At 42.5% G+C, this 19,913-nt stretch overlaps 1 protein-coding gene across 1 annotated transcript in view; it reads right to left on the reverse strand.

Annotated features, from left to right (window-relative positions):
• Window positions 1–19,913, reverse strand: part of si:dkey-22o22.2 (neural-cadherin) — a 167,872-nt gene that overhangs the window by 26,518 nt on the left and 121,441 nt on the right. The window contains exons 17-22 of the mRNA XM_012876676.3: window positions 15,505–15,788; window positions 9,507–10,136; window positions 8,421–9,417; window positions 5,738–5,831; window positions 1,078–1,262; window positions 752–990 (exon numbers count right to left, since the gene is read on the reverse strand). Coding sequence (XP_012732130.2) covers window positions 752–990; window positions 1,078–1,262; window positions 5,738–5,831; window positions 8,421–9,417; window positions 9,507–10,136; window positions 15,505–15,788 — 2,429 coding nt within the window. The remainder of the gene's footprint in view (window positions 1–751; window positions 991–1,077; window positions 1,263–5,737; window positions 5,832–8,420; window positions 9,418–9,506; window positions 10,137–15,504; window positions 15,789–19,913) is intronic.

Below are 19,913 nucleotides of genomic sequence, written 5' to 3' on the forward strand. Positions count from 1 at the left end.
TATTATGCGTGCATTGTACTGATATTTATGTGTTGTTAATTGATGTGGTTACATGTTTTTTTTTTGGCTGAAAAACGTTTTGAACCAAGCTGCATCATCTTCTTTGGGCATACTTAATGGTCACTCTTATCATCACATCATATGCCGGTGAATCTGAGCATTGGAAAAAAACAAGATATTCATGGAGAGCAATTAAAGAAGCTATACCTGAATTTATTTTTGTCTGGTTAAGAAAAATGCTTTATACTGAGTCAAAAGTATAAATACTGAGTATTATGAGTCAAAAGATGTAATTTTATAATAACAATTGACTAATTAATCAAATTAATGCAATCAAGTGAGTCTAGGAATAACCCAGGACAACTTCTCTCTGCTAAATGCACGACGAGTGGTGTTGACCGTCCTCACAATTTATGTCAAAGAAACAAAGAGTAGTCCCTCAGTGAAGCCTTGTTTCCTGCAGAGGATTGCACACGAGCCTGAGGCGTGTTTAGTCTCTCGCACGTCGACTGGGAGGAGATCAGGAGGGAATGGAGGGTTTCTCATGGGGGGGAAAACAGGAGGGGGCGGGGCTTACAGCGCAAACTAAACTGTTCTCCTCACTCATAGTTTAAATTTGTGCAGGATAAGGGATAATTTCTTTAAATTCTCACGATGTACATATTAAATATTAGCAGGAAAACCAGCAGCAGCTAGTATGTTCAACATAAACAAGATTTTCTGCTTAAATGTCTTGATCTTTGAGTCTCACCTTGGCCTTGTTTGCCGCCACGTAGCCGTGCAGCTTCTCAGCCTTGTAGTACGGTGAACCGTGAGCAGCAAACCACACATCAAGCGCTTTGCTGCTCTGCTGGCCGCCGTTGCTCAGAGAGAAGATCTGCACGTTCTCCGGCAAGGTCTGCAGGAAATCAGCCAACATCTGACGCAGGCGAGAAAAGCGGCTTCCCTGACCGCGGCCGCTACTCTGGAAAAACTCGTCCACGGTGAGATCTGCGAGAAGGTGGCAGGGCAGAAGTTTGGCTTCATGCCTCTTTGCTCTTTGGTGTTTTTCACAGACGTCGTGACGTAGGGACTCACTGTTCAGGCGGATGGAGCCAGCTTGCTGCAGGGCCTCCTGGTGCAGCTCTGCGACGTCAACCTGAGCCGTGGAGACGACGTCGGGCCACGCGCCGTCTGACACGCGCACCTGCAGGCGGTACGCGCCGGGAGGAGTCCCCTCCCTGATGCTGAGCTCACCTGAGCTCTGGTTCAGACCGAACAACCTAACACAGGAAGACACAGAACGGCTTTACGTTATTACCATGAGTCTGACGGTCAAACATGACGAGGAAACTAAAATAGACTAGATCTTTTCATGAGCCGTAAATATTCCAGATGTGCATTTCCCTGTTAGCTCTGGGTTCAAGCGTCCGTTGGGTCAGATCCAGATCAGGTGGTGCCGCTGTTTTTATGGAAAGTACTGCACCTCTCCTCGCTTTCAGTTCACAATCAACACCTAATTACTGTTTAACCTTTTTAAATCAAGCTGCAAAATGAGAAGTTAGACCAGAAAGATTCAGTTTAGGCAAAAATGTCTACAGGGAAACTTAGGCGATGTTTCTGGAAAGAGCAGGTTTTAAAAAGTATTTATGTACAGAAATGAATCAGATGTTTACATGCGTTTACCACTGGAAAGCATCAGAGTAATTTTGGGCTTTCATCTATGCATCTGAACGCTTACTTTTCTATAGTGGGCTAACATACGGTGTAAAATGTTGGTGAATTTTAAAAAGCTGCAATACGGTGCACAAGCATGAATTGTTAGAAATTAGATCTTTTTTTTCTGTCATCCCAGCATATTCATAATTATACATACAAATACGTGCATCGTGAAGCATGCTAAGTTTTTTTTTTATTTATTTCTGAACATTGCCAAGCATGGTAGTTGTAGCGTTATGCTGGGGGCCTGTTCTGCTGCCAGTTTTACTGCAGCTTTGTGTGGAGAGCAGAGAAGAAGAAGGTAAAAGGCTGAAACTTGGGGACAGCTGGATGCTGCAACAAGACAATGATCCCAAACACAAGTCAGAGCCACATGTTGATGGTTACAGCAGGTTAATATTAAACTATAGAGTGGCTCTAACCTCAGCCCTATCAAATAAGCACGTACTACCTGGACTCGGTGGCAGGAAACCAACCAGCTTAAAGCAGATCGTTTGTTTTTCTAATAAGACTGGTTCAATATCATGACAGAGTTATTTTTAACCAAATATTAGTTACTGTATCTATCTATTTGTGCCTGCATGTATAATTTGAAACTAGTATGAGAAAATTTGCAATAAAATCAAACTCCAGCGCATCGCTGGAGGATGTGTCATGGTTCCCTCCTGGAGAAAAAAAAACAGCGGTATGAATAAATCATCAATAAAATGAGTGAATCCAAACTTTTGACTGCCACTGTCGAACACATAAAGCTTATTTGCTCCTTTAATAGTTTTGTTTGCAGAGACTTGAAGCTGAGATCCTCTTATCTTCCCTGTGAGGGGACACGTTGATGCCAACTGGTGCTTATTGGCCTGAAGTCTGTGTGCTTCTGTATTTTCCTCCAACTTCTATCTTTTCTATATGTAAACAACCATCGGCCTAAACCCGATCCGTTCCACCATAACAAATTGCTCTCTGCTGGATGTGCAGATGATGGGATGTGGTTCAGGAGCGGCTCCGGTAATCCGGTTCCACGGCGGTTCCTCTGTTCTCCTGTCGTCCCTCCTTGTTGGTATCTCGTTAGAAGAAAAGGTGGCGGGGAGTGCAATCAGGCTCTGCTTTCAGTGCGTCCGCGTGAAGCCGCGCCTCGTCAAACAAAATGAGCTCGCCCTCGCTGCGCTTCACTGGGAATTTTCAATACCGCTGGTTATGAAGTATTAATAGCACTGTTCCTGACAAGTCACATCTCTTTCTATCTCCCCCCCCCACCGCTCTCGTCCCTTTTCAGTCTCTTTGTTTCCTCCTTCAAACTGCCTGTATTATACGGCCCAATTTTGTTTCTCTTTTTTCCCGCTGCACCTTTTTAGCCTCTTACCCTCTGTATTTTAAAACTGCCAGTTGCTATGCACTTTTTATTTCCTCTTTCTTTTCTCTGCCGCTCCTGCTTTGTGTCGCACAAGAAGGGAAACTTTACACAGGAATCAAGTCTTGTGTTTGTTCCTCTGGTGATAAAACCGCTTTACATCTTCCACCCTCTGACGTCTTTCATCCGCCACATCCAACAGGCTGCGTGCTGGAGCGAAAGACGGCCGCAGTGACAGCGCTAGCGTCTTGATCTCCTTCTACCTGTTGTTGTTCAGATGACACAAAACTGAATCTATTACTTCTGAAGTCCTTTATAGATTTAATTTTCGACGTCAAAACAGCCAAAGTTGAAGACAAAGTTTAATATTTGTTATCAAACCACTCAGGAAACACCACAGGAATGCATTTCTTCCTTCATTTCATTCATTCTTATTATTATCAGAATCTCTCCAAATACTTAGTTAATTTGTACCTAAATCAGTTTTTATACTATATCTAATTTGATTCTTTTTTTCTGTCCTCAAGTAGCTATTTTGTGCCTAAGGCTGTTTATTTGCTCCAGTTTTATATGTTTTTTTTAATGGTTTAATTCCTTTATATGTTTACAAATCTCTACATTGATGCCTATCTTTCTTGGTTCTCCTTTTTCCCACCTGAGCACCAACCAGTGAATTCAAAGTTAAAACAGATTCATATTTTATTGCCGTAGTTTAACGTCAGAAAGGAATTTTCAGGCTTTAATTTGAGTAAATGTGTTGAACGCCACAATAATTGCAAGGCCTCAAAGTCAAAAGACAGTTTTTACTTTTTTTATTTGATCAGAGCATTAAATACAAATCCACAACTTCCTGTTTATTATATGATATGTAATGATGCAGAACTGTATTTTTCTTTTCAATTCAAGTAAGGCAGACGTGCAATGATCTTAATCAACAAATGAGAAAATAGCTATTTGCCTAAACTTGCCTCTTTCTGCAGTCAGACTGATTAAAGTTAAAATGGACATGGTCCTAATTTTATTTTCCAACAACAACACAGTGAGAAGGATGGTGAGAGAAGTGGGGAAAAACTCCCCAAAGCTAATTTTTCAGCGTAAGATTATCCTGTTGCATTAAAGACTGACTTATTCTCTGGCTTTTTGCACATCTTTAGACACATTGACAACCTTTCCACTCATAATTCACGGTGATTCTGTGCATTAACTTACAAAATGGAGGTGTTGCTCCATGAGTTTAATGCGGGATGATCAGCTGCTAAGGTTGAGATTGGTGTTCGTAAAAGTGAAGGAGTTTAAGTACAAAGGGAACTAAAAGTAAGTAAAAATTTATTGAAATGAATGTATTTTTCCTTGATTTGAAGAGCTAAATAAGATTATTTGCCAATGGAATGAGTTTTTGTACCCCTAAAATAAGATAATTAGATGTACTGCACTGGAAATAAGATGAATTGTTCTTATTTGAAGTGCAAAAGTCTTGTTCCATTGGCAAATAGTCTCATTTAGCTCCTCAAATCAAGGAAAAATACACTCATTTCAAGAACATTTCACTTACTTTTAGTTCCCTTTTTGCAGTGTATGCTAGTGTGTGTCCCATCTAGATGTCAATTAAACTGCAAAGCTACGTAATGTTGCGTAAAATGACTGAAAAATATACAGTGGTGTTCCTCAGGGTAGGATATTCGTCCCACTTTTAATCTCCTTCTCTCTTTGTGTTCCTTTGCACACAAAGTTAAAATTATTCCTCTTAAACCAAATAATTGCCCCACATTGTTCTCCTGACGGTGTGGGATCACAAATTCATCAGATTTCTCCATTTGAACGTTTCTCCGGGAAGTGGAAGGCAATGAATGGATAGATGATAATTTGCTTTCTCGACTCTATGGATGTTTTTTCTTTTATCTTAATACTATGTATAACTCAAATGTGATTTATGTTGTACATGTCTTTGTGACTTTGTGCCAGTGAAACACACTTTATTTTGGCATAGCACCTAAATACATCACAGACTTGTTATCAGTGTATCAACCATCCAGACCACTCAGGTCTTCTGGCTCCAGCCTACTAAGCATACCGAGAAGCAGCATTTAGTTCCTATGCTCCGCTTATCTGGAACAAACTTCCAGAAAATTGTAAAGGTGCGGAAAGCCTGAGTTCCTTTAAATCAAGATTAAAAACACATTTGTTTAGGATTGCCTTCAACTGTTCTTGTTAACTGAATCACCACTTTTTTGTTCTATTTTCTATCTACATTTTATTCCTACTTGTTTTTATTCTGTTTTATTTTGCTATATTTTAATCATGTAAAGCACTTTGCATTGTCCTTGTACCGAATTGTGCTATATAAATAAATTTGCCTTGCCTTGCCTTATGAGGAAACTTTATTTATTTACTGTTATTCTGCTGTTTGAGATCAGAATTTTAACATTTATTATGTCTTCAAATATCCAACCCTGTTGAACCGATTGGGAACATTAATTCAGCAGGAATCAAAACCATTCCTTAAATACATTTACCTGCTTCTTGATATTTTTTTGTCCGCTTGTATCACGCCTAGACCTTGTTCTTCTTAAAGCCCCTCGTCTTTTCTGTACCAACTTGCAAATCTTATGACGTCCAAGGACGCCCTTCTACAAAAATGACCCTTTCTGCAGCTTTTATTTCCTCTCTGCACGTCACCAAACGCAGTGAAATTACCTGGTTGGTTTGCCATCGAAGCGGTACACCTTCTCACTCCAGTCGTCAAGGTCAGGGGACTGAATTTGTCCAATAACTGTGGTTGGGAGGATTCCTGTCAGGAGGCAGAAAATAAAACAGAAAAAATGCATTAGCCAAGGAAATAATTTCAAACACAAAGAATCCCCGAGGTAAAGCCCGAGTGTTAGGAGTGAAGGATGCTTCACTCTGAGATACAGGTACAGGGGCACCTTAGTGGCACACGGTCATGGTTTAACAGCACATCAGCAAGAGCTGAAGGGCTCTCATTAGAACAACTTACGCTGTGTTTCCCCCAACGCCTAAGAAAACAAGCCGAGCGCAGTGCTGTAATCACTTTATCCATGAAATAAGTTGCCTTTTACGCCAACTTCCTGTTTATGTTCCGATCAAACCTGGGACTTAAGCCGGAGTTAATTGTTTGCTTCATGACATGTTCTCGAGGTACAGGGTGGATTCGAATTATAGGAGGTTTTTAACGTCCTTTCATGTGGAAAAGCCCTGGAGAGGAAATTCACCGAAGCACATTACGGAGAACCTTAGTTTTCCAGTAAATTTCAGCAGGCTGACAGATGGTCTGAAATGCTAAATAAGTGATGGGGCTGCAGCGGGAGGCTGCGAGAAGTCGACTGTGTCATGTACACTTCCAGCAACATGAGCACAAAGGGCTCAGAAGGTTCTTGTAGCGACGGCAGCGGACAGAAACGTTAGTGGAGCCGCTCTGTGGTCAGAAGATGCCAATTTAATAACCAGCAATCAGTTAGAGGAAGGGACAAATGTCTTTTTTTCTTGTGCCGTCTGAGGTACAAAATATCGCAATAAGGGCAATATGAAAAAAAATAAGGATTCTTTTATTTTGCTTCTGTGTCTGAGAAAATGGGGGAAAATGCAACATCAGTGTTTAGCTGCGTCATTAGAAACTATCAATACTGGGACCACCTTCTAACATCAGAAACATTTTTGCTGCATTCATTAATGGATTTCCTTTGTGTCATTTGTTTTCTGATTCCACAGCTTAGAAAAAATTTAGGCTGTTTTTTAAGAATATTATTATTTTTTAAAACATCTGGATTGTTATAACCAGAGTTAAAGCCCTCTTTGTTAATTGATTCTTATTGTGATTCCTTTAATGTGATGAATCATCCATCCATCCATCCATCCATCCATCCATCCATCCATCCATCCATCCATCCATCCATCCATCAAAAACCGAATACGTTTTGGAAAGTCTAAATGTCTTATTGTGAGCACAACATATCCCTCCACATTCTAAGCCGCTTTCACATCATAGCTCTAATCTGAGATCTGCACATGTTCTTCATGCCTCACAATCAGCTATTAGCTCTTGACATAGAACAAGAGGTTAAATTAGAAACACAGATGTTACACCTCTGATCCATCACAGGAGGTGGTTACATAGCCGTTACTGTGAGATGTAAGGATATAAAACAAAGCAGCAGCTTTCTTTGTATCTCTGTAAATCATCGCAGTCCACAGGTACAAGCAGAGCAGAGCTACTTTATGAGCCTGCAGTGTTCGTCTGATCTGAAAAATATGTCATTAAGATGAATCTGCAGGGTGTGTAAGGGGGGGGGGTTATATGTTTATCTGAGGACTGTGATTAGAATGGGCTGACGGCTATAAAACTCCGCAAAGAAACTGTATTCAGAAGAAAGATTGTGGTTAATTTTGGTGAACCGTCTGCCAAAAACCTTTAAAAGTAACGGAGTTATTTAGTCAAAGACCTTGTCAAGAGTTTAATCTGAGGACTGACAAGGAAACACAAAGATGCCTCTGCAAGACTTAAAAGGACTTAATCCTTTCTATACTTTTAGTCGGAGACAGAAAGCCACTCTTTTACTGTTGCAACATAGAGAGACACAGGAAAACCAACCATTCACATAAAGTCCCACCAGAGGGCAATTTGCAATCTGTAATTAATCTCTATGCATGTTGTTCTGCATAAGAGATTAACTGGGGTCCTGTTAGCTGTGACATCATCAGGGGAGGCAGATCATCCACTATTACCATCTAACATAGAAAGTACTCCTGGGTCAATGTGAGCTTCTGAGCTTTCTGTGTCTCTGCTCTGTCTTCTCTAAGCCCCAGTGGGTGGAGGCAGATGAGCGTTCACACTGAGCCTGGTTCTGGTTCTGCTGGAGGTTCTCCTCCCTGTTAAAGGGGAGTTTTCCTCTCCACTGTCGCTTCATGCATGCTCAGTATGAGGGATTGCTGCAAAGCCATCAACAATGCAGACGACTGTCCACTGTGGCTCTACGCTCTTTCAGGAGGAGTGAATGCTGCTTGGAGAGACTTGATGCAACCTGCTGGGTTTCCTTAGAGAGGAAACTTTCTGACCAACCTGGAGGATCTGATGGAGTCTGACTTTGGAAAGAGCCTTGAGATGATATGTATCATGAATTGGCGCAATATAAATAAATTATAATTGAATTGAATTGAATGTTGTTGGAATATGGCCCCTGCCTTAATTTGAACCACTGACCTGTAGTACTAACCCTTGCACTAGTGTGAAGTGCCGATGAAATTAAAGAAAAAATACTATTACATTGCAAACATTTTTTCCAAAAATGTTAACAACCTTAATGAAACTGTGAATGTTACACATTAATATTGTAAAAAACAACAACAACAGAGCAGAACATACCTTCATAACTGTAGACAACAATGTGGGTGTGTCCAGGAAGGTGTGGATGGTCATTTCTATCACCGATGACGACTGTCAGTGTGCTGGTCGAGCTCACTGGAGGAGAGCCACTGTCAATCATGAGGATAGGAAGGCGGTACTCCTTTTGGCGCTCGCGATCAAAGCTGCGGAGAGCTGTGATGGCGGCACTGCCGTTGCGAAAGTCCGTCAAATTAAAGTTGGTGGCATCAGAGGTGAGCAGGAGAAGCCGGATGGAGAAAGGTCCAGCGTTGACGGAGGTGTCACGGTCGATGGCGTGAAGAAGCATGGACGTTTTGTTCATTTGAACTGCCTGTGGCGCTGCGGTGTTCTCCCAAACAACAGGCCTGTAGGGAGCCTCAAATTCTGGCCCATTGTCGTTAACATCAAGGACAGTCACCATAACGATCGCGGTGCCGGTTAGCGGTGGGATACCGGCATCAGTGGCAAGAACCATGATCCTGTGCTGAGAGATTTTCTCTCGGTCCAGAGAGTGAGCAACTACCACCCAGCCCGACTGATCCACCAGGAACTGACTGTAAGGGTCTGATTCTTTGGAAATACTGTAGGAGAAGCGGCCATTTTGACCAGAGTCCAGATCAGACGCTGTGACCTGGGCGACGATGGTTCCCACGGGGACATCTTCGGACATGGCGGCCGACTCGTAAAACTGCGGAAAAAAGACGGGAGCGTGATCGTTGGAGTCTTCCACTTGAACGAGACAGTAGGCCAGGCTGAAGAAGTCCGCATCTTCAGCCTTCAGGGTCAGGTTAAAGGTCCTCTCGTGGAGCTTCTCAAAGTCAACCTTCTTTTTGAGTTTTATCACGCCGCGCCGGTTTACTTTGTCTGTCTCCACAAAGAACTTCCTTTCCTCGTCTCCGCCCACAATGCTGAAGGTGACGACTGCGTTCTCACCCTCGTCTCGGTCGGTGGCGGAGACGACGAGAACCTCGCTGTTTACCTCCAGGTCCTCATTCACCTGGAAGACACATGCATGGACTTCATTTATGGCTACGGATGTAAACATGAAAACAGAATGACGGACGTCTTCGGACAGGGTTGACTCACCTGAGCGGTGTAGGAACGTTGAGTAAAAATAGGTGGGTGGTCATTTACGTCTGAAACCATAATGGTGGCTGTGCCTGTGCCAGACAAACCGCCTCCGTCCCGGGCCTCCACCACCACCAGATACTTGTCCTCTGTCTCCCGGTCAAGAGAACGAAGAACTGTGTAGATGGTCCCTGAAGTGGCGTTTATTGAGAACAGGTTGAGGTTGATCTCGTTGCGAATGTTCTTGATGATGCTGTAGGTGAGCACGGCGTTCCTGCCTTCATTAGGGTCGTCAAGGTCCATGGCGCGCATCTCCATGATGGAGGTGTCGGCAGGTGAGTTTTCAGGCACTTGGCCAATAAAGCACCCATCTACCTCAAGAGCTGGGCACGGAAAGAAGGGCGAGTTATCGTTAATGTCTCGGACTTCTAACAGCACGTCAGCGAATCCTGTGAGCCCCATGCCTCCCTCGTCTGTGGCCAGGACCAGGAATCTCCAGGCGGGACGCTCCTCTCGGTCCAGCCGACGCTGGGCGTAGATTCTGCCGGTGCGTTCGTCGATGGTGAACTCTCCACCGGCACCCTGGCCGTGGAGGGAGTAACGGAGGGCAGTCTGGTCCGCTTCCTGATCCGGATCCGTTGCTGACACCTTATGCACAGGTAAAATGACACAGAGGAAAAAACATTAAGGCATTTTAGGCTGACTGAAAGTAGACAGTTTTCATCCAATTAGATTTCACCGTATGATTGAAACTGGATAGTGTGCTCAGTCAGAGAGCAAAAGCTTTACGTTTGGGATGAAGCCCCCTAAAGACCTACTACTGCCTCCAAGGGTTTACTTTTTCTTTAACGTAGAAAGTACTCCTGAATCAACGCCTCTGTGTTATTTTTGTGTGTATTCTCTGTCTTCCTGAACCCCCAGTCGCTCGTGGCAGGCTGATGGTCAGCCTGGTTCTGCTGGAGGTTTCTTCCTGGGAGTTTTCCTTTCCACTGTCGCCGCATGCATGGTCAGTATGGATGATAGCTGCAAAGTCAGCGACTGAATACAATCGACTGTCCGCTGTGGCTACATCCAGGAAGGGTCAGGGATGTTATGCAATCTGCTGGGTTTTCTTAACTGTTCAGCCAATTTGAACAATAGACTGAACTTCACTGCATTATTTCATAACAAGGATCAATTGAATGGATGCAGCTGACTTGAAATCTGTATGAAATTCAAGTCTTGTAACGTCCCTTGAGGCGATATTCATTGTGAATTAGCGCCGTATAAACTGAATTTAGAGGAGTTCTGGGCACGTTTCTTACAGAGAGACTGTGACGTCTGGCCTGTGAGGAAACAGCTGCAAACCAAAAGGACGAGAGGCTCACAAAGTTTATTGGTACAGGGATCGACTGACAGGACGGCCATAAAAGCAAAACCGCTGTTGATCCATATTGTGATCATCAGTTTCAGCTGTTGCCAATTGTTAAGCCATTTGTCAACTATGGCAGCTTTTATTCTAGTCTCTGCACCGCTGCTATGGAGCTCATTGCTGTATATATTTCTGGCAGTAGTCAATAGGCTTTCACCACTTACCAATATTCTGGTAAAATAATGTGCAATGTTATTTTAAGCCTAAATAGTCTAAAGTGAATCATATTCAGCACCAGATTAGGTTCCTGTTTTAACTATTGACCTTTTCCCCCCTCGATCATCCTGGTTTGCTTTTGCAACTTCAGTGTATTTGTTTTTGTGAGAGCAGTTATTGTCATTTGTTTATTTGGGGTTTGACCAAACAGTTTGACGATTTTCCTCAAAGTTCAGGTATTTCAAATTTTTTAACCTAATGGAGATGTTAAATATTTTAATCACATAGTTCTGCTGGAGGTTTTTCCTTCCCGTCAGTGGGGAGTTTTCCTCTCCACTGTCGCTTGATGCATGCTCAGTATGAGGGATTGCTGCAAAGCCATCAACAATGCAGACGACTGTCCACTGTGGCTCTACGCTCTTTCAGGAGAAGTGAATGCTGCTTGGAGAGACTTGATGCAACCTCCTGGGTTTCCTTAGAGAAAAAATCTTTGACCAATCTGTATAATGTGATTGAATTTGACTTTGCAAAGTGCCTTGAGATGACATGTTTCATGAATTGGCGCTATATAAATAAAATTTAATTGAATTAGCACTACTCAGAACCACTGTTTGCTCTTGAGACGAGATTTTAATCACAGATTTTCTCAAACTATTCCTCTAATACATATCTTGCTGTTTCAGTTATTGTATATTTTTAAGGCATATACATTTCCAATTAATACTGAATAATTAAACACACCAGCTTTTTTCCCTTTTGGAAATCAAGTGCTTTATTGATTAAAGTCGTAACAAAAGGCCCACCTTTGTTGTGACATGTACCACGTTGGTGTTTCATCACAATTCAATAACTACCCTCGTTTCCTCTCGTTCTGTTCCTTCCCCGTCACGTTTTCTCTTATCAAAACAGTGAAATTGGTTTTTCCTCTGTGTAGAAATGTCAAGTCCAGCAACTAGGACATGCAGCGGGGAAGTGATCGCGGCAGCTGGCCCCCGCGCACTGGGACTTCACAACACAGGAATAAACATTTCTCTGCTACTTTGTCCTCTTTGCTTAATTAACCTGCCTTGCTGCTATCTCTCTGAGCGAAGGGACAAGAGCAGCGGCAACGAGACGAGCCTTCACATCTGTCACCGAGACACACAATGCAATTAAAAGTTAATAGACACATACAAAGGCAGGGGAAAAAGTACGCTTTTACCCTTTCTTCTCCTCTTTTGTCACCAGAGGGTTTGTTTACTGAAGCCTTTGAAGTCTCTCCCCCCCCCCCTTTCCGCAGCCACCTCCCCCGTGTCGCCTCTCTGCGTTCTCTGACAACGTGATGCAGGTACACCAGTGTTGAAGATGAGCGGCGGTGGCACCGCAGAGGAGGCAGCCGCACAGGTGGAGTCAAAAAATATTCATTTCAAATTGGATTTTCTCTTCCGCTCACTATCTACTGAATTGTATTAGAGCGAGGGGCTGAGAGTGAGGCGTGATGAGGGAGGACCCCGTCCGTCGCGCGGCGGAAAGACTATTGAAAGCGTCAGAGAGGAACCAAACGCACATCAAATCAATTCCAGCAGGCGAGGGGGAAGCAGGCCCAGGTTGAGGACTCGGTGACACGTGCGCCTCTGACAGAGATTACTTCCCCTCCCCTCCCCGCTTCCACCTTTATAATCTTATTTAGCTTGGCAGCACATGCAAATTATTGTGAATTACCAAGATAGGTGTGACGAAAGGTGGATGGGAACAACAGGAGAAGGAGGTCAACAGGAACATTTTGGAGGCAACTTTGCAGACGGTAGTTACTTACCATCAGACTGTTTTACCCCGACATGCCACCTTGGAGCCTCTGTTAGCAGTTTTTTTTTCCTGTTGAACGCTGTCAGACGTGTGCAACGCGTTAGTCCAATGACACCAGATCCCTGCTGAGGCGTCGCTCCAGGCTAATCTACCCCTCAGTTTCAAGTGTGACTAATAGATTTGATTATCCTGCATAAAACCTGATACACTTTCATGGATTGTCCATAACATATTTTGACAATAACACCCGTTATGCTGACAGTCCAATCCACAGGTGAAACCGTCTCAGTTTGACATTTTTAAATAACTTCATATGAAACGAGCGAACATCTAATATCCAGTTATGTTTAAACGATTTAGCATGACAATAAAAACATGTACAACACCATCAGCCCATTCGTTTACTCCCTTACATCACATGTCTACCCTTTACAAGGTCGCTAAGAGGATCGAACGAGTCCCAGAATGCATTGGGAGACAGAGAGAGAATCAACGAGTCAATATGTCATTTAAAACCATTTTCAACCTAATCTTTATTAATCAGGGATGTTGTAAATGTCGTCTGAGTCTCCAAGGAAACTAAACTCCCTGTCCTCGTTGTTGGTGAACTACTGTGTTGTTTCGTTAGCTGCATCCTTTATTTGGCCATGACTGTGTGCACAATCAAGCAATTTGACTTCAGCTACGGCGCTCACAGCATACAGACATTTGGTAAACAGTATGCTTTTATGTAGAGAACAGGAAAGGGGTTGTGAGAGTGTAATATATAGTACTTGTGTTTCACAGCAGTGTGGCCGACCACTTAGACTGTAAGGTGTGTTCATCAGGTTGACAGCTTTGGAGAAGAAACTGTCTCCGTGGAGGCTGTTTTTTTTTTTTTGCAAACAGCGTTGACCTGCGCTATGCTAAGGTTTATGAACCTTAGAGGTTGGCATGACCAGATTTTAAAAACTTCAATCTTATAATAGGACACATGCATCGTTTTGCTGCTCTAACGAATCATGATCTTAAAGAACAATTTAAGTGTTTGTTTTGCAGAAACACCACCCATCATGTTCTGCACAGTATTGGCGACTCAGCGACTTTGCCACCTGAAGGATTGTGAGTTTTGAAACCCGTCTAGTGACTCTTTCTTCGGTGCCAAGTCTAGTGAATTCATCTGGTGCAACTGGAGAGTGTAAGAAACCCTGAAGAGGAAACTTTTATCAATAAATGAGCAGCGAGCGCTGTCTAGCCCCTCCCCCATCCCAGAGCGCTCACAGGATGCCCGGTCCTCATGCAGCGGTCCCCTGCAGCTGCAGCCAAAGCAGATTTATCCGTCTGCACAGCAAATAAATCACCTATGCAGGTGGTCTCTATGTAGACTGGTAATGGATAGAGCTAAAATAATGTCACAATAGTCACATTTGAAAAAATGTCACTGGGTGTCTAAAAATTACATTTTATTGTTGTTTTTTCTCATGTGAGAACTTTTGTGGTCAAGATAATAAAGTAAACCACTAGAGTGTGTGTTGCATCGATCTCCGTCGTAGGGTTGCACATGGCCGCTGTGGAAGTTGCTTACTGAAGAGTTTTGCAGCAGGGATTTTACGACGCTTAAAGCAAAGTGCTTGGATAACTCTGACCCCCCCTAGCCGTCTTTAACATTACTGACACAGCACATTCCCGCTGACAGAAAAACATGCCACTGGGTTTTTACTCGTATAATTTGATTACTGAAAATTATTCAAACCCGATCGATTTTTAACATGTGATTTAAGAGAAACATATTTAAGGTACTGGCTTCACTTTTCCAGATATATATTTTCTTTATGATACTATAACAAATAAAAAGTTGTTGAACCCATTTCTAAATTCTTTTACAAATAATAGCTATTTCTTTTTCATTTCTGATTATTTGAATATTGAAGTTTTACTCATCTTCTTCCATTTTATTGTTCTGATTAGATTGTTGCATTATTTTTAAGACCATTTTGAATCTCTTTTCAGTTGAAATGATAGTTTCTGCTTTATGTTTTTCTTACTGCTTATTGTCTGTGTGTCTGTTTGCACAACCTGGGATGCGATAAAATATTGACATGAAAGAACAAAGAAGAGAGCTCAGAAGAAAGTTCCTGGTTAAGAAAAGTTGCACTGCAAAAACGGAACTAAAAATAAGTAATATTGTCTTGAAATAAGTGTATCTGTCCTTGATTTGAGCAGGTAAATAAGATGATTTGCCAAAGGAATAAGATTTTTACACTTGAAATAATAACACTCCATCTCCATCATCTTATTTCAAGTGCAGTATATCTAATTATCTTATTTTAGGGGTGAAAATACTCATTCCATTGGCAGATCATCTTATTTACCTGCTCTAATCTAGGACAAAAACACTAATTTTAAGAACATTTTTCTTATTTTTAGATCCGTTTTTGCAGTATGTGGGCCTGAGCAAACTGGGTTTCTACAACATGGTTTCTCCAGAGCTCCTGTCCACAAACACATTTTTAAAAAATCTCTTCTTTGAAAAGCACAAACATTATTGCATTTGAAGCAGAGGTGCAAAAACTTTAGTTTTCCAAATATGTGCAGGCAGGCCTTAAGGAATCAAAATGGGAGAAAAACTCCTCCGTATTGTCTCGGATATAAGGCCAAAAGGAACAAAGCTACGCCCGGACTCACCTCTAGGATGAAGACAGGAAGCTGAGTGAGCTCCTCCATCACAGAGGCGTGGTACTCGGTCTGACTGAACACCGGCGCCTCGTCGTTGCGGTTGACCACCTGAACCACCACCAGGGTCTCGTTCTCCCACTTCCCGTCGGAAGCGACCAGCCGCAGCTCGTAGTGCTGCTCCGTCTCGTAGTCCAGAGGCTGGGCCACGAAGATGGTGCCCACCTCGGGCTCCACGTCGAAGGTCCCCATGGTGTTTCCTGAGGTGATCTGGTAGCGCAGCTTAGCGTTAGCGCCTGCATGGAACAAATCGAATGCCCGTCAGTTTCAGCTGGAGTGTTTTTGTGTTGCAGTGTTTGTCTGCGTGTTAAGTAGTGGTGGGTATTGCCAAAGAAGTCACGATTCGATTCGAATCACGATTCACATGCCACGATCCGATTCTATCACGATGCATCACGATACTTGAATTATTGCGATGTATCGCAATGCATTGCGATATTTTCACTGAGCACTGTTAGAAAAAATTACAGCCATTACCAGTGGCTGACTGGCTGTGTATGGATAGTGTCTTCAATTGATACATAACTGAAAGCAACTGAATTCATCTATAGCTGTATTTATTGAAATGACTTTTGGAGGTATTGCCATGAAAACACATATTACTGTTACTGGACACAAATATTATTATTATTGGACTGGACACACTGGCAAAAAGTGCTTAGGATTTATAAAACTTAAAATAACAAAATAAGTACGTCTTCAACTACGGAAAACAAGTCCAGTTGCTTTGTTTTTTACTTTTTTTTTGGAACAAAATAAGGATAATCAGTGCCGTTTACATGGCCTCACTGGTCCTTTAAACCAATGAAATGTTGTATTCCACTTGTTTTTGGCTGATGTTCGCCAACCATTCATGCAATTTTATTTATTAATTTTTTTAAATTAATAATCGATACTTGGCGTCAAGAATCGATGCAGTAGATCGCGAAAATTAGAATCGCGATGCATCGTCATGACGATTATTTTACCCACCCCTAGTGTTAAGTAACAGTTACTGAAATGATTAGGATACGAATTAGAATATGAATGTATATTTTTACAGAAATATCTAGACTGACACCTAAAAGACAAACATTGGGTGAAACCTTTTGCGATTTTGTGAGCTAAATCCTGTCTGTCCAGAATCTGAGACATTTAACCCAACAACCTGAGTTATTTGAAGGTCTTTTTTTAAACTTTATTTTTGAACAGTATTTTATTTATTTTGCTGAAAAAAGCAGAGTATTTCTGATTGGCAGTGGAAACACACACACATTGTTGATCCACACGGACAACAGCAACACATATCTCAGAAAAAACAAGCCACTCCTTCACAGTGGGGCTCATTAGATGCTCTTGCCTCCACGCCTCGTCGACAGAGAATATTACCTGAGCTGAAGTTATTTTCCTGGAGATATAACATGAAGTACAAGCTTGATTTTACCTTATCCTAATCTCTAAAAAAGCAATTCTTCTCTATAATGTGAATACTTATAGATACTAAAAGTAATGTGGTTTTGTAGTTCTCTCTGTTAGTATGAACAGTTTTGCTCCATATTTTTGCTGCTGGTGTTGTTGCTGTCTGCGTTTCCCCCCCATTAGTTTTGTCTATGGTGGCCATATGAGGACTTTTTGTAGCTGCTGGATGTCGGGTTTTGAAATTATTGTCTATTTTTTCCATATGGTGTGATTGTTGTAACCAGCGGATCTGAATGCTGGTATCAGAAAGCCTCTGAAGGACACGCGAAACGTCTTCAAGAAACAATAATCTGCTTTCAGTCGGGACGCTGAAGGTCAATGATATAAAATTGATGTTGAAGGTCATTAAAGTTTAACAGCACGCGCAGAAAAGGTTGAGCTGGATTATCTTTTTTTTTTCATACAGCATTAGCTCACCTACTACGACCCCTTCATTGAAAGGAAATGAAACTGATTCTTTTCTTTGAATATTGCTATTTTTAAAGATGGATGAATTATTGAGTGATGCATAAATCCAGCTGTAACCCCCCCCCCCCCCCCCTCCACCCTCAGCCTCCTCCGTATTCTGGCATTACTCCCCCCATCCTTCCCACTTGTCCTTGGTTCCTTGTCTTGTTACCTCGGCTCCCATGTTATCTTACAGACCTACCCTCCAGGTCTTTTACTCCATTCATGCATATTTTCCTAACTTTCTTTTTCTGTCCACTCAACATTTACATTTCTTAGACTAATGTTGCTTCTACTCTCTCTTCTTCTGCATTTCCTCATCTATCGCCCCCTCTTTCTTCCCGTCCTTATGCCCTCCTTCCTCCCTCAGTGTCTCCCCTGACATCCTGCCTTTCCTTTTATGTCTCTTTTCCATTTTCAGCTTTCTCTCTCTTTTTTCCCCTCGCTTCCCATGTATTCTCCTCCCCATGCCGCCGTTCATTTCCTCTGTCGGCCTCTCGTCTTCCCTCCCGATGAAGTGAAAGAATGCCAACACACACACACACACAGATGCAGGCTCGTAGCCCAGAGGCAGGTCTGTCTGGGTCCAGTTTGCTCTCTGTTTACCGGCACCAAGGAGACTTTAGGAGACAAACACCATCTGTGGAGACGTGGAAGAGCCTCCTTACGACATCGGAGAGCGCGTGGGCTTCTGTGTCTTTGAGGAAAAGTTTAAGTGCACCGGTCCGTCACAGCCTCGAAGGCCGATCCGCGGTGACATTTGAGCGAGCGGCTCGGCGCGTGCGTTTAAATGGGAGAGCGTGTAAATGTGTGTAAGGGGAGTAGCTACAGCGGTTTTTAGCCTCCGGCGGCCTCCCTAATGATCAGCCCGGCCATATGGCGTTGCCCTCCTGTCGCATACACAGCCGCACACGTGCACGCACACACTCGCACACCAGGGGGACAGGGTTGATTTAATTCACAGCCTAGCAGAGGACCCAAAATTGAGATTAAGGTCAGATCGCTGCTTCTCATGAGGTGGACCGGAGGGGAAATTCGTCCCTGAGCACCGACTGCAGGTCGACACTCTGACGAGCTCAACTCTGCACTTCAGGAAGTTTCGTTGCATTTTAAAACGGTGTAAGAAAAATCCTGCACAGGGTGCCAACTGAAATGAAGGCAAGAGATACTGCAGCTTTGTATGCGGATTGCATAAATATGAGGCAGTGATATCACCTTATTGTGTTTTTTTTCTTCCTAATTTAAAACAAAAAAGAAAAAACTGGGCCCAGTGTTGTCCGTGTGGTAAATGCCGTAGAATTACACACACCGGTTTTACTTTAAATTACTTATTTTGCTGTTTGTAAGCATCTAGCAATGCAAAAAAAAAAGTTAAAACAGAAATGTGCGAATCATGTCAGAGGTTTAAACCATTATTGGTGAGACTAAAAAGTGAAAAGATTAGGAAATCACAATCCTGTTGATTCATGTGAAATGGTAGCTACTGTAATTACCAGTCTCACCATTCAACACTCTTTACTGTGAAATACTACTAAATTATTAAAAATTACTACTACTAAAACTACTAAATTACTAAATGTAACCGTCTTTTGTTAATAAATTATTGTATTTTGGTGAGAAGCTGTTTGTGCTCAGACCGTGCCCGGTCTAATGTTTTACTTTTAGTGTGTTATTAACAGCCTTTGATTGTCATTCACAGCCAAACCAAACCTGTTGTTGTACAACAAAACAATAATCTGACTGAATACATGCAATAATTAAATATTTTATTAATTCATCTGTAAAATTTAAACATTTACTCACTGAAATTTATGTCGGAGGTCTGTTATCTCAGTGCTGTTTAATGTCCCTGCAGAGCTTCCCTGTAGCAGAGATTTTTATGAATTTCCTTGTAAATTAAAATGTACATTGCATTGGGTTTGCTGCAGGATGACTTCCCGAAGAGCAAAGTCAGATTTCTAAACTGTGAGCAAAAAGGTGTGTTAGATTCATTCAAAGAAGATGTAGATGCCGTGGTTTTAAGCAGGACAGCAGACCTTCTTGATGTCTATAAAAGTTTTTTTAATTTCACCGGCTTTGAGCCAGGTATGAAAATGCCTAGATGATTCTGACGCAGATGCTCGTGCGTCGTCGCTGGTGTTTGCACAGCCACATTACTTCTGGTCAGCACGACACGAGCAGTTGCTTCCGCTCAAACATCCCTTATTATCACTCCACCTCACTGCTGCGCTAGATGTTTGTTCGTGTTTATTAAACCCCGAGGCGACACTTAACTGAAACACCGAACTCAGCAGAACTGATAGAAAGCCTCTTGATCTCATTACCCGACACTCTTAGTTCGGCACATTTTCCACTAGGAAGACCAAATTGAGCCAGAAAACACGACGGGCGACGAAAGCCGCTGCATCTAATCAGCTTTATGGGGAGGTGGGGGGGGGGGGGGGGGTGTTGAAGAG

Source organism: Fundulus heteroclitus, chromosome 3 (assembly GCF_011125445.2).
Source record: "Fundulus heteroclitus isolate FHET01 chromosome 3, MU-UCD_Fhet_4.1, whole genome shotgun sequence".
Lineage (NCBI taxonomy): Eukaryota > Metazoa > Chordata > Actinopteri > Cyprinodontiformes > Fundulidae > Fundulus > Fundulus heteroclitus.